This window comes from Python bivittatus, unplaced genomic scaffold, assembly GCF_059951505.1.
Source record: "Python bivittatus isolate LINGU-HERP-01145 unplaced genomic scaffold, Pbiv_v1 ctg000090_np1212, whole genome shotgun sequence".
NCBI lineage: Eukaryota > Metazoa > Chordata > Lepidosauria > Squamata > Pythonidae > Python > Python bivittatus.
In genome coordinates this window covers 168113-181203 of record NW_028277046.1, presented here as the reverse complement: position 1 = coordinate 181203, position 13091 = coordinate 168113, and the positions used below count along the sequence as shown (strand labels likewise).

Below are 13091 nucleotides of genomic sequence, written 5' to 3'. Positions count from 1 at the left end.
AAATTGCAATGGCATGGCATCGTAAACTAAAACCAAGGAAAGCATGTGTGTATTACTCAGTTCATGGCTTCAATTTTAAGAAAATTGTGGCTCAAGTGTTAAGTGCAGACTTAATTTTAAATAAGTTTTTTAAAAGAGGCATTTGGATCTATATTTTTTAAAAGAACAAGTATGCTTTGAATAATGGATTAAAATAAAAGCATTGCATCGCTTTCATGGCTTGTTTGAAAAGCCAGAGTAATCTTCTCAGCCAAGGTGTCCTCCAGGTGTTTCAACCATCTCCCAGAATTCTCCAGTCAGTAAGCCATCACTAAGACTTCTGGAAGAGGGAGTCCATAAATTCAGAAGACCCTCACACTGAGAAGAGATGCCTTAAACATCCTCTATCATAACTTAATTGTTGATACAGGAAATCCACTGCACCGTGATAGGGCTGTGCAAATGTATTCTTTTGAAACGTTTTGTGACATGTTTCCTACTAAGAATGAAACAGGCTTGATGCTTCAAGTATGAAATGGGCAGTTTTGAGCATTTGGGGACCCCCCCCCTAAAATGTTTCCATCTTGGAATAGCTCTTGTCTCAAGCCCAAGATGTTTCCAGCATGTGTGGAATATCCCATTTCACATTCAAACTAGGAGCAATTTGTGGAAGTCCATGCTTGAAATGAAGTGTTTTGCAATCCCCTAAGCCTTTGCTTAGAAACCTTTCAGAGGAGGGCCTGCAATTGGGAGAGCCCCACGCCATCCACTCTACGCTCAAATCGATGTTTTTTCTTGTTGCCACATTTCCTTCAGATCCAGTTGCAAGCACTTGACATTAGGCTGTCTTATAACGATGTCCAGCTCTTTCTGGCTATCGCCAAGTCCATTTCTAAGCAGACCAGTGGGGTGCTACCAAATCCTCCTGCCTCAGACTCTCCAGCTTCTTCTAGTTCCTCTTGTGTAAATGAGATCTCAGGAACAGCATCAGAAAGAATGGAGACAACTAAGCGGTCTTTGGATCCTGTCCTTGGTAGGAATGTAATTTTAAATTGGGGTTGACTTCTCTGACTCCCCCCGCCCCCACTCTGTGCTACTGCTCGGTTGCAGCATGAATATGGAAAACTAATGTTGGTGATCTGATTACATTTTAAAACTTGCTTAATTCGTTTTTGTATACAACTGTTTAGATAATGTTTGAGAATACCTGTTTCTTTCTGCTGAAAGTGAATTTAACTGATGAATTTAATCAGTAGGAATGGAATCCAAGATTGATTCCTTCAAGCTAACAAGTCCTCTGGATAGCTAAGTTGTAGGAGAGTGGGGTGTGTATCAAAAGGTGAAAGGAAATTGTTTTGATGGTTTTTAGATGCTGGAGTTGATAGAATTAATCAGCCTTTTCCCCCCAAACCACATCAAGGTTGTTAAATTTGGGAGAAAGAAAACAATGTATCTTTATATTTAAATGTGTATCTTAGTAACCCATGCCTTGATGACCACTTGGTTGGACTACTACCATGCCCTTGACATGGGGCAGCCTTTGAGATAATTGGGAAGCTGCAGCTGGTATCGAATGGCAATAAGATTATTGGCAGGACAACCTTGCCAGTATTGCAATTTAGAAGTAAAGTCACTTCATTGGTAGCCAGTAGGCTTCCAGGCCCAGTTCAAAGTGCTGGTCATTACTTTTAAAGCCATAAACAGCACAGCTCCAGGATGCATCAGGCAATGTCTTGCCAAAAATGAATCTGCCCATCTAATCAGGCCCTTGAGAAAGGACCTGCTCAATGCTTGCTTCCCTTATGAAGACCGTGGTGTTCCAGCCTTCTCTGTAGTAACCACCATCTTGCTGTAATTCCAAAAACAGGTTGAAATTTCTATGTCAGTGCACTTTCAATTTTATTTGGTTTCTGGGGTTATATTTTGGTTTTGATATTGTTCTGATGTAACCATTACAGGTAGTCCTCGACTTACGACCACAATAGGGTCCTGAAAATTTGTTGTTAAGCAGGGCAGTTGTTAAGTGAGACATGTGACCACACCCAACTTTATGACATTTTTTTCTGGCAGTTGTTAAGTGAATCACTGAGGTTGTTAAGTGAATCATGTGGTCGTTAAGTGAATCACGTGGTTCCCCATTGATTTTGCTTGTTGAAAGCCGGCTAGGAAAGTCGCAAATGACGATCACGTGACCCGGGACACTGCAATTGTAAATACTGTACATGCCAGTTGCCAAGTGCCCGAATTTGGATCACGTGACCGCAGGGATGGTGCGATGGTCATAAATGCAAGGACCAGTTGTAAGTCACTGTTTAGTGCTCTCATAAGTTTGAATGGTTGTTAAATGAATGGTCACAAGTCAAGGACTACCTGTATAATGTTTTGTTTTAGTTTGTCTACCACCTTTGGGATTGGGATGGGTTATAAATACTGCAGAGCAATAAATAAGTAAATGGTCGGGTTCTCTGTAAAAAATACCTTCAGAGCAATGTTGCCACAAATGCCACAAGCACTTACCCTTGGATTTGCAATCAATATTTCATTCCAGAAGTGCAGCTGGCCCGGTTGCAGGAATTGGGATTCCGCCTGAATGACTGTCGCAAAGCTCTGCTGGATTGTCAAGGTACAATTGCTTTTGTGTTATCTGTAGGAGTTAAAAAAATACATCATCGTTTGCAACCAAAATAATAGGTGGACCGTCTGTCTTTTGTCCATGGACGATGTTGCCACAGTCACATAACTGTCTTTGCTGTTTTCCAACAGGGTACTGAGGGCCCTGTTTTGTGAGCCGTGGTTCCTGTGCCCTTCCTTTGTAAAGGCTCTGGAGTGGGAAAGAGGAGGGGGCTGACAGGCGGTCCTCTCACCCTCTTGCAAACTCCTCTGTTCCATCTAGCCTCTTGTCATTGAGAAGCATTTTTCCCTTTGCAAAAAAAACCACACACAGTATAATCAGTAGTGCTAAGAAGTGGGTTAATTTTGCGGTCTGATCTTTTTTTCTTCTACTTCTAACTGTATACACAGAGCGAAAAGCAGTCTCCTCTTGCTTGCAAGTTGCTGTTGCCACTGGATAGAGGGTGGAAGAAATGGACAGATCAGTTGTTTATATAAACACAGTCAAGCATCGGTCGTGCTTACTTTGGAAGGATACTATTTTTAAAATAAGCAAACTAGCCACACACTATATACATCTAACTTGCTTCCTGTGTCCTTATTGGTATGGTCAGGTCAGCTGAAGAAAGCAGCAAGTTGGTTGTTCAAGAATGCAGAACCTTTGAAACACTCGACATTAGATTCCGGCAGTCTGGACGGGCAGAGCTCCATGGCTCTTCGGCTGATCTCCGGGGTGGAAGTCAAAGCAGAAAGCGTCTGCATTTGTTTTATCGATGATTGCATGGACTGTGATGTTCCTTTAGCTGAGCTGACGTTCTCACGTAAATATTCCCCTTGCGGTTCCTGCTTCCTTCACATTTTGAATAGGAATGGGCATCGCCTTATTTTAGTTGAGAACTGAAGAATCTTTGAATGACATGTGACTTTTTAATAACAGTGATGTCATTTACTGTCATGTCAGAGAGATAACAAACTTACATCTACTTATATCAGTTGGGTCAAAGTATTCAGTGAAGCAAAGACCAAATTAAAATTCTCTCTCAGTAATATCACAGAAGAGCATTTGAGATGCCTCCAACAGGTGGGAATGTTATGCATATCTGATGGGATGGTGACTGGTGTTCAGCCTTTCCCAGCCTGGCATCTTCCAGAGCAGTTGAGACTTCAATTCCCAGAATTTTCACTTGACACGGACACTGGGAACCAGAGGGACCTGGGTTGGTGAAGGTTGCTGTAGCTGCTCATTAGAAGAATATTGTTAGGATAACATTGATTTTACCTTGAATGCCATTTGTAATTCTTCTGGACACCATTCATATAGTAGGAATGTCTGAGACTCAGAGTGCTGGTTGGTTCTGTGTTGGCAGGTCAGCATTTTACAGGCTAAATATGGCAGAAAATAAGACATGATCCACTTTAGAAAATTGGATAAGGGCACTGTGACAATTAGTTGGGCTTCTGCCATTCTAGGTGAGAATGTTGGGCATCAAGAGCGATTTAAAAGCAGAGAGTGCCCACCTTGAAGCTCTTTGGGAATCTTCTATTCCCAGAATCTCTGCCCAACAAGCCTAATGCACTGAAAAAGCTCCCCGTTGAGGAAAGCTGAGAAATGCAAGGCAAGATATCCATTAACCAGGGGAACGTGGATTCAGAACTAAGCCATGGAATAAAACTGTTGCGGGCATGAAAATGGTTTTTGTGTTGACAGAGGGTAATCAGCTCCGTATGCAAAGTAGGTGAAATCTACATATTTAGGTAACTTTTATGCAAAATGTGTTACCTACACAAAATACAAAAATGCAGATTTTGTCCCTTGCATCTGAAGAGCACCGAATGGGGTTATACAGTGAAGATTCTTGTCTAGCTAGGTCAAATGTCAAGAGCCTGGTATTTATGACATTTCAAAATATTATTTTCACATGGCACAGTGATAGAGGCCTCTTTGAACATTAACATAGTGAGAAATCTTTGTTGACTGGAGTCATTCTTAATTTTTGTTTGTACAGTATTTTCTTTTTGTAGCGTTGCAAAGTTGGTCAGTTTTAGTACTGATTAATGGTGTTTCCCTACAGGTTTGAATTTTCTTCAGCATTTGAGAGCCAGCCCAGAAGGCTACGCTCATTTTACCCTCTCGGGCGATTATTACAACCGTGAACTTTCCGGTAAGTGTCTGCTATCGGTACCTGGTATTTAGAGAGACACCCTTTCTCAATCCAGTCATGCCATTCACTTCCCATGATCGGCCAGTGCAGCCTTTCTCTCTCCCAGCTTTCATTTAAAACCCAGATTCTTTAATAACACTCGGTCCTTCCCGTGGCACGTGGCCTCCGTGGTTTAATTGCAGCACCATAAGTGTATTCATTTCTCTTTTCTCTAAGGCTGGGAACCGTTCATTGAACCTTGGCCCTGCTCTGTATTTTGGCAAAAGCAGCCAGCCAGCCGCCTCCATCCTGCTCGGCTGAAACTAGAAGTGAAAGCAAAACAACGTCTGGATATCAACATAACGTCCAGGTTAATCGGTAGGTTGGATTCCTGGCCTTGTTAGAAAGCCTCCTCTTCTGCTGCAGCTGGAAGAGGTACATGGGGCTGCTGGCACAGCGCCGCTGCAGGGGCCTGACCCGCGTCTGTGCTTGGGGAAAGGTTGCGTCTATGGTTACTGTTTTGGGCTTAATGGGTTCCACGAATATAGCCCGTATGGCTTGCAAGCCATAATTCAGGCTTAGTATGATAAGAGAACACGGCCAGTTGGGTCCTAGTGAAGAAACCGTGGCTTAAAAAATTATGAGGAGTCTGGTAGCTGTTTCTGGCCAGCACGTTTTATAAAAAGGCATATCCTTTCACCAGGGCAGCTCACTTCAGGTGCAGAAAGTGGCATAACCCTCTGTACGACCAACCTGTCTTCCCCTCCCTTGCCCCCCATCCAGTTTAAATTCTACATCTGTCCAGCCACTTTCTGCATCTCATGAAATGAGATGCGGCCCACAAACGTTCATGCCTTTTTCTGTTAGTCAGAAAAGGTGCTACCAGGCTTCTTGTGATTTTTGACTAACACAGCTCTCCTACAATGTCTTAAAAGTTACAGGGTCACAACCTGAAGCCCTTCGGTCACTTGCAACTGCCAGGATCACAGACCATGTTCTCAAATCACAATTTTTAACTTTATGAGAGGAGAAGATTATTAAATATATAATGGGAGAAAAGCATGACAAATATTTGAAGAAATCAAATCTAATTTTTTCTCCAGCCTGATCCACTTCTGTTTGGAACACAGCCCCTGGCAAGGAAAGGGTTTTGACGCTGGGTGTGATCTTGAGCTGGGTGCTTGATCTTTCTGGGGCAAATGGAGGCATCGCTAACTGTATACAGTGGAACCTCGGTTTACGAACTTAATTCTTTCCGTGACTCTGGTCACACCCCGAATTGGTCGCAACCCGAAGCAAATTTTCCCATAAGGTTCAATGTACCGTATTTTTCCGACTATAAGACGATACTTTTTTCTAAAATCCTTACCCTAAAAATTGAAGGGCGTCTTATTCAAGGAAGTCAGCCGAGAATCGCGCGGTTGCAAAACTGCCCATACAGTACTTTGTTTCTGCAGAGAGGTTTCCTCCTATTGCTAGCCTCCAATCACAAGTGAAATAGCTTGTCTCCCAAACAGACTTCCTCCAGTCACGAGCCTGATGTAACTGACGTCAGCTGATGCTGAACAAACCAATTAGAGGAAGGCTGTTTGCAGAGACAAGCTATCGGCAGTTTCACTCGTGATTGAATGTAATCAGTTATGCAAAAGAGCCTGGAAATAGAGCTACAGAGAGACGGTTTGGACCTCCTCCCACCGAGTGTATCAGGTAAATGTTAACTAATTACTAAATAAAAATGTGTTCTGCATTATCTTTAAAATATTGATTTCTTAATTTTGGGTTGGAAAAGTCAGGGTTGTCTTGTACATGGGGGCGTCTTATTGTCGGAAAAATACGGTAATTACTGTTAATCCGTTCTGGCATGGAAGACAGGGAGGCGGCTATTGCTTGGAGGGAGAGTCCCCCTCCCTACGACCACGTGTCAGGGGCGGAAAATGGCCGCGGACCACGTGTCAGGGGCGGAAAATGGCCGCGGACCACGTGTCGGGCGGAAAAATGGCCGCGGACCACGTGTCAGGGGCGGAAAATGGTCGCAGACGATGTGTCAGGGGCAGAAAATGGCCGCGGACCACGTGTCGGGCAGAAAATGGTCGTGGACCATGTGTCGGGTGGAAAAATGGCTGCGGACCACGTGTCAGGGGCGAAAAAATGGCCGCGGACCACGTGTCAGGGGCGGAAAAATGGCCGTGGACTGTGTCACAGGAGGTAAAATGGCCGCGTATCCTGTTCGTACCCCGAGGCGGAGTTTGCAAACCGAGGTAAATTTTTGCGGCTGAAGCTGGTCATAACCCGAAAAGTTCGTTAACAGAGGCGTTCGTAACCCGAGGTACCACTGTAGCTTGGTTCAGATAGAACATGGCAGGCCTGTGGCTGTTCCACCCCCCACCCCCAGTGACTGAAGACTTTGGGACTAATTAACTATAGTTTCCAACTATATCATATTCAACATGATTTCTAGCAAAACAATGAGGTTTACATTTGTTTTCAGGTCTTATTTTTCCCACAGTCATTCATATATATATATATATATATATATATATATATATATAAAAATAATTTTAAAAGGCAGGAATAATAATAATACTATTTCCAAATACAAACCAATAAAAGTCTGGTGCATAACACACCGGATTTAACTATGATTGAAAAGAAGAAAGTGTGGATAATGGATATGGCAATACTAGGGGATAGTAGAGTAGAAGACAAAGAATTGGAAAAGATCACAAAATGTCAAGATCTGAAAATCGAAGTTGAAAGATTATGGCGTCAACCAGCCATGGTGGTTCCAGTGGATATCGGCGCACTGGGTGCCAGACCAAAAAGCCTTGGATGGCCCTCAGAAAATCTGCGCATTGACAAAATTTCCGTCTGTCAATTACAAAAGTCCACCCTGCTTGGATCCGCACATATATGACGCTGATACATTACGACATCCTAGGTTCTTGGGAAGAACTCGATGCGAATGAAGGCCAACACCAGCTAAAGAACTGGCAGTTGTGATTTCACGTCCTGTATAATAACAGCAACAGTAATAATAATAGAGGGAAGGTCATTTATGCCCACGGCCCTTTCTTCCTATGCTTTACTCCCCATGTGGCCACAGGTGGACAGGAAAATAACCAGAGACAGGAGTTCCGAGAGCAGCCCTGTTTTTACAGCGGGAGAGACGGTGAAATCTCCGTTGAGAGATGCGTCCCCCAGCACAAGGGAACCGTTGATGCCTGTCACAGTCAGCCATATTGCACTGGATTAGCTGAATCCACGGGCAGGACAACTGCTGCTGTTCCAGAATGCTTATGGAGGTCAAGCCTTTTTGGGTTCTAGTTTTGGGCTGTCACTCCCCCCCCACCTTCACGGGTTTTTTGTTTTCTTTCCCCAGAGCAGTATGCCAGCACCAAGCAGTCATGGATGGCAGATTACTGCAAGCAGGAAAAAGAAGTGACAGAACTTGAATCCGAAGAGTGGGTAGGCTCTTCTGTGGATCCCCCCTCCTTCAGACAAGGTATGAACCTCACCTGGATTGCATTGATCCCTCCAGCATGGATGTTGCAACATTGGCCACCACGCAAAGCATTCGGTTGAATGCTTTAGGGCACCTCACCTAGCGATGTTTTCCCCCTGTGTGGAATACCTCCCTGATGGTTTCCTGTGAGGCAGCTTGGCTTGAAACGTGTCTCCTTTCCTTCTGCTGCTTCTACAGAGACCAATCTGCAACGTAACTCGGTTCCAGAGCCTTCTGAAGTTGCCATTTTTGTGTTTCCACCCAACCCCCCAGTGACTAGGCCCGCCTGTGTCTGCCCAGCCTCCTGCCCAGCATTGCTGTTGGCCGTTACAGCTCAGTCTCTCCCTAGCTGTGCTGCCATTCAACTTCAGATTCTTCTCAGGTTTCTTAAGGAAGGCAAAGTGAGGAATCAGTGCTGAAGCCACCTAAGCAGGACTCAGGGGCGATCTGGTGGCCCTTCAGATCTGCCAGTGGTGGGAATCTCTTTATTTCTCGTGCTGACCAGAACTGCTCATTTACTCCTGAAGGGTCACTTGTTCCCCACTTTTTTAAGCTAAATGCTTCCCATTCTTGGGAAATATTTCACAGTTGAAATGCTTTCGTTCTTCTCTCTCCTGGGTATTAACTGGGAAGAGTTACTGATGCATGCAAACCAGATGGCGTGGTCCCTTCTGTTGGACTGAAGTCAGTTACTTTTTCCTTGCGCTGACGTTTGTTATCATCTCTATATTAGGGTTCCCCAACTAGATCAGCAGGACTACAAGTCCCACTCAGGATCACCTTTCAAGTCTGGGAATTGTAGTCCACATGCCCCCAGAAGGCACCGGCCTGGCAAAGGCTGTGAAAAGGAACCTATTCCACCTCACTTGCTGGCTGCACAATGACCTCTGGGCTTGCGGTTTCTTATCCATTTTGACAATAACAATCTTGCCTGTTTACCTGCATTTTCTCCCCCTTTCTCACTAATATTGTCTTTCCTGTCTGCCAGGCCTTCCTCTTGTCTACCTTAGAACTAGGAGTACAGCCAGTCTGACTAACCTAGAGCACCAGATGTATGCTAGAGGTACTGTATTTGCAGAGTTAAGATGCTTTCCTGTTTTTCTGCAACAGCTGGCTTTGGTGCCTTTTTATATAGATATTAAAGATGGCCTTCAGATTCTAGCGGGGGCTCCACTGTATCTCGGCCAGGGGAGTCTAAAGGTCTCAAGGAAGCCAGGGCTAAGGCCATATTCAGTTATGAACCAGGTCTGGCCTTGGGGTTGGGGAACAAGGCAAAGGAACCGGTTGAGCGTGGGTAGGAAAGCTGCAGCCCCCCCCCCCCCCAGTGATGCTGAACTACAACTCCCAGCGTTCCTGAGCATTGACTATGCTAACTACAGTGCTGAGTGTGGTAGTTCATCAGCACAGTGGAGGTGCAAGTTGTTTAATCCCCTCCATAGTCTTTGGGGGAATAAGAATAGTTCAATTTGCCTTGCTCAAATGTGTAAAACACTATTATTCACAATTTCCTAGTAGCCCTAAATAGTGAATGCTATGTTTTAAAAGAAAAGCAAAAAACTAACCTGAAAATTAAATTGGTTTCAGTGTTTTCTTAGTAAAATGCACCAGATTTTTAAAACCTTTGTTAATCAGATTGGCTATTAACTTTTTCAGAAAGCCTGGCCTGGACATAGTGCCCAGCTTTCAGCATGCCCTGTTTTTGGTTTGTGTTTTATGCTTCCCTTCCCTTCCCTTCCCTCCCCCTCCCCCCCTCCCCCTTCCCTTCCCCCTTCCCTTCCCTTCCCATCTCTTTTGGAGATGGAGAATCGCCAAATTTTGGAGAATCTCCCATTCTCCAATGCCCCCTCTCCCCCACTCCCCCCATCAGAGTACCATATCCCAGTTTGACTGAAGGTCAAAGTCTTGGAAGAGGAAGATGTGCGCTGAGTTGGGCGGGTCAGGAAAGAGCCGTAGCTGCAATACAAGACCATGGCATTTAAAATTCAAGGAGAGCAAAGAGCCGGTCGAGCTCTGGCTCCTTTGTAGGTTGTGCTGCTTGGGAGAACGGCCTGCTTCCTCCATGGGCCAGGCTGTGTGCTGACAGGTAGTGTCATCTTGTCATTGGTGAAGCTGGCTGCTTTGGCTGGTCCATCATCAGCCATGCCCCGCTCTGCCTCTGCCAGCGTCTCTGAAGGAAAGGAGCTTGTGCAAATGATCAGGCAGCTGTGTGCTTTCTACTCATCTGGGGGGAATTTCCAAAGGGGGCATGGCGCTGGCCCACGCAGTTGAGACTTGGGAAGACCTCTGCTTCCTTCCCCCAAGTGAAGAAGGGAAGCGGGTCTGATCCAGGCAGGAGAGGTTTAGGCTTGTAGGTTAGGCCAGGGTCAGCTCTTCTCTTCCTCACTCCCCCTTCCTCTTTCTTTCATAGCCGAAATGAAGGCACCCAAACGTAGACAGCCCTTTGTGCCCTTTGCTCTGCGGAATCACACCGGTTGCACCCTGTGGTTTGCCACGCTGACAACCACCCCAACTCGGTAAGAAAGTGGGGAGGGGGGCTGCCGGGGGTCCATTGACAGAGCTTTCTTGGGCTGGTTTTTCAAATGCACACAGTGTTTTCTTGAAACGACTTGGCTGGCTTTGTCAACAAGCATTTCCCTTCTAGGCGCAGGCTGACTGGTACACAGTGTTACTTCATCCAGACTGAGTGTCTTCTGCTGTGCTCTCTGGGTTTAAAATCTGCAAGAGATGCCCTGCTTAAGTTTGCAGTGTTTGCATCCTGCAGTCTTTACAGGTTATGGAAGGCATTTCTGCCAGAGTTGCATTTGGTTCCCATTCTTTCAGCCTTTATAAAATCTGGAAAAACACATCACTTAGCCCAGCTTTTGAATGATCGGGGGAGGCGGGGGGCTTATTGGCATATTTACTTTTATTTTTTGCATTGGAGGAGGCTTGAATCACTTTAAATTATAAGCCACTGACTTTCAAAAGAAAGGTAACATATAGTTCAGTGAATTAAAAAAAAAAAACTCAAGTGGGAAATATGAAAGAGGTGACACTTCCCCGTGTCTTTTTATTGCCTAAATTTTTTCATCTCCAGGAGTGTTTGATCCCCTTTTTAGCCATAAGAACTGCCCTGAAACTGAATCGGCACATCTAGGCCAGCGTTCTGCCCTCTGAGGCCAGAGGGATGCAGTTGGAGAACTTGCGAGGCTGGCTTGGAGAGCAGTGGTCCCTTTGCATCCTTGCTCCGAGCAACCAGTATTTAAAGCCCGCTGCCCATAATTCAGCAGCTGCTAAACAGCCATCAGGATTAGTAGCCACTGACAGCCTGATCCTCCTTAAATCTGTCCAGCCTCCTTTTCAAACCGTTCCAGTTGGCTGCCATCCCCACAGTTGCCAGCAGCAAATTCTACAGTTTAATTCTACGGAGGATGAAGAAACCACTTCCTTCTGTGCTGAATCTGTGCTGCATGTTTGCATCTTTCTAACTCTTTAATATCCTTTCTAAGATGCAGTGACCAAACTATGCCCAGAGGACCATATTCTGTGGAATGTGATGCTCCAAGACAAATGCATCGGCTTTATCTCTCTGCCTGCTTCCTGAGGCCATCCAGGCCTATAATTAACTTTACAGACACAGATCCCGCTTATGAAAATGTTGGTCCCGGCTAAAATCCAGCAAATGGATGTTTTGGCTTATGTTCGTTCGTTCGTTCGTTCGTTATTTATTTATTTATTTATTTATTTATTTAATTTCTCCCCCACCCAGCTCCCCCCAATGGGGGACTCTGGGCGGCTCACACAAAACATTAAAACCATAATACATATAAATGCATAAAACATAAAAATAGTATTGGAATACTATTCCTTATGCTCCTAACCCTGGAGGATGAGCAGCTGGCCTGGGATGGGAGAGAGATACTGTATATTGTTACACTGGACATGGACAGGAGCAATCAAGGAAGTGTGGCCACTTTAGTTATTTTTTTTGCTCAAGAGGCATAGCCTTTACTAAGGCCGTGTTTAGGTTTTTCAGCCAAATTCATATCTTGCACAAAGCCAAGGATCAGCAGACTGTCACCCTGGGGCACAGTGGCCCCTCGAGTCCTCCTGTTACAGGATAACACAGTGGGCACCATAACAAAAAAATTCACCCTGAAAACTCAGCTCTCCTTGCATAGGTGATGTGGTCCCACCCGTCTGTATTTTTTAGCCCTCTTCCCTCCCCCCGGTGTTAAATGCAGCCCTAGGCTACCCAAAGCCTCCTCTGTGCTAAGCCATACTTTGTTTTAACTCTTTGTTTTTAAAATAAGCCCCAGTGGTTTGGCTGACAGAATACGCTAAACCATAAACAGTGATAAACCCACCATATTGATTGAATTCATACAATGCACTTCAGCCGTTGTGTGGCTTGTTTAATTTCAGTTTAAGTATATGGTGTAGCCTTAGCCTGGACGTCCCTGTGTGCACAAGGGGGATATTCAGCTTTGGTGAAGGAGCCAGAGGAAGGCTGGTGCAAGACTACCCGCTCTTGATTCTTGGTTTCTAGCGCAGCGCTCTTGCACAGCGGAAGCCCTGCGGTCATCCCAGAAGAAAACGGGACATTTCTGGAGGGAGCCCATAAAGTCAGCGAGTGGCGAGAGGTCCTCACTGGTGAAGAGGTTCCATTTGCCTTCGAAGCCAAGGGGAAACTGAGGCACAGGTGAAAAGCACAGGTTCTCAAATTGCGGCTGGACTTTCATGGCTTCCTTTAGAGAGGCGTGGCTCAGTCTGTGCCTGTCCAATGGCCAGTGTTAGTATAACACTGAAGGAGGAATTTGATACTTATTGTTGGTATGCTTAGATTTTCACCATTATTGGTTGGGTATGTTTGACAAAGT

The 13091-nt window shown here is 45.1% G+C and overlaps 1 protein-coding gene across 7 annotated transcripts in view; it reads left to right on the top strand.

Annotated features, from left to right (window-relative positions):
- The window catches only part of VPS13D (vacuolar protein sorting 13 homolog D), a 114697-nt gene that overhangs the window by 39035 nt on the left and 62571 nt on the right, over window positions 1–13091 (top strand). For 5 of the 7 annotated variants that reach the window (XM_088136670.1, XM_088136669.1, XM_088136668.1 and 2 more), the window contains exons 34-42: window positions 796–1012; window positions 2528–2602; window positions 3204–3410; window positions 4662–4751; window positions 4968–5108; window positions 8110–8232; window positions 9221–9295; window positions 10640–10745; window positions 12761–12913. In XM_088136670.1, coding sequence (XP_087992796.1) covers window positions 796–1012; window positions 2528–2602; window positions 3204–3410; window positions 4662–4751; window positions 4968–5108; window positions 8110–8232; window positions 9221–9295; window positions 10640–10745; window positions 12761–12913 — 1187 coding nt within the window. The remainder of the gene's footprint in view (window positions 1–795; window positions 1013–2527; window positions 2603–3203; window positions 3411–4661; window positions 4752–4967; window positions 5109–8109; window positions 8233–9220; window positions 9296–10639; window positions 10746–12760; window positions 12914–13091) is intronic. The other 2 variants (XM_088136674.1, XM_088136671.1) reach the window with 1 other exon arrangement.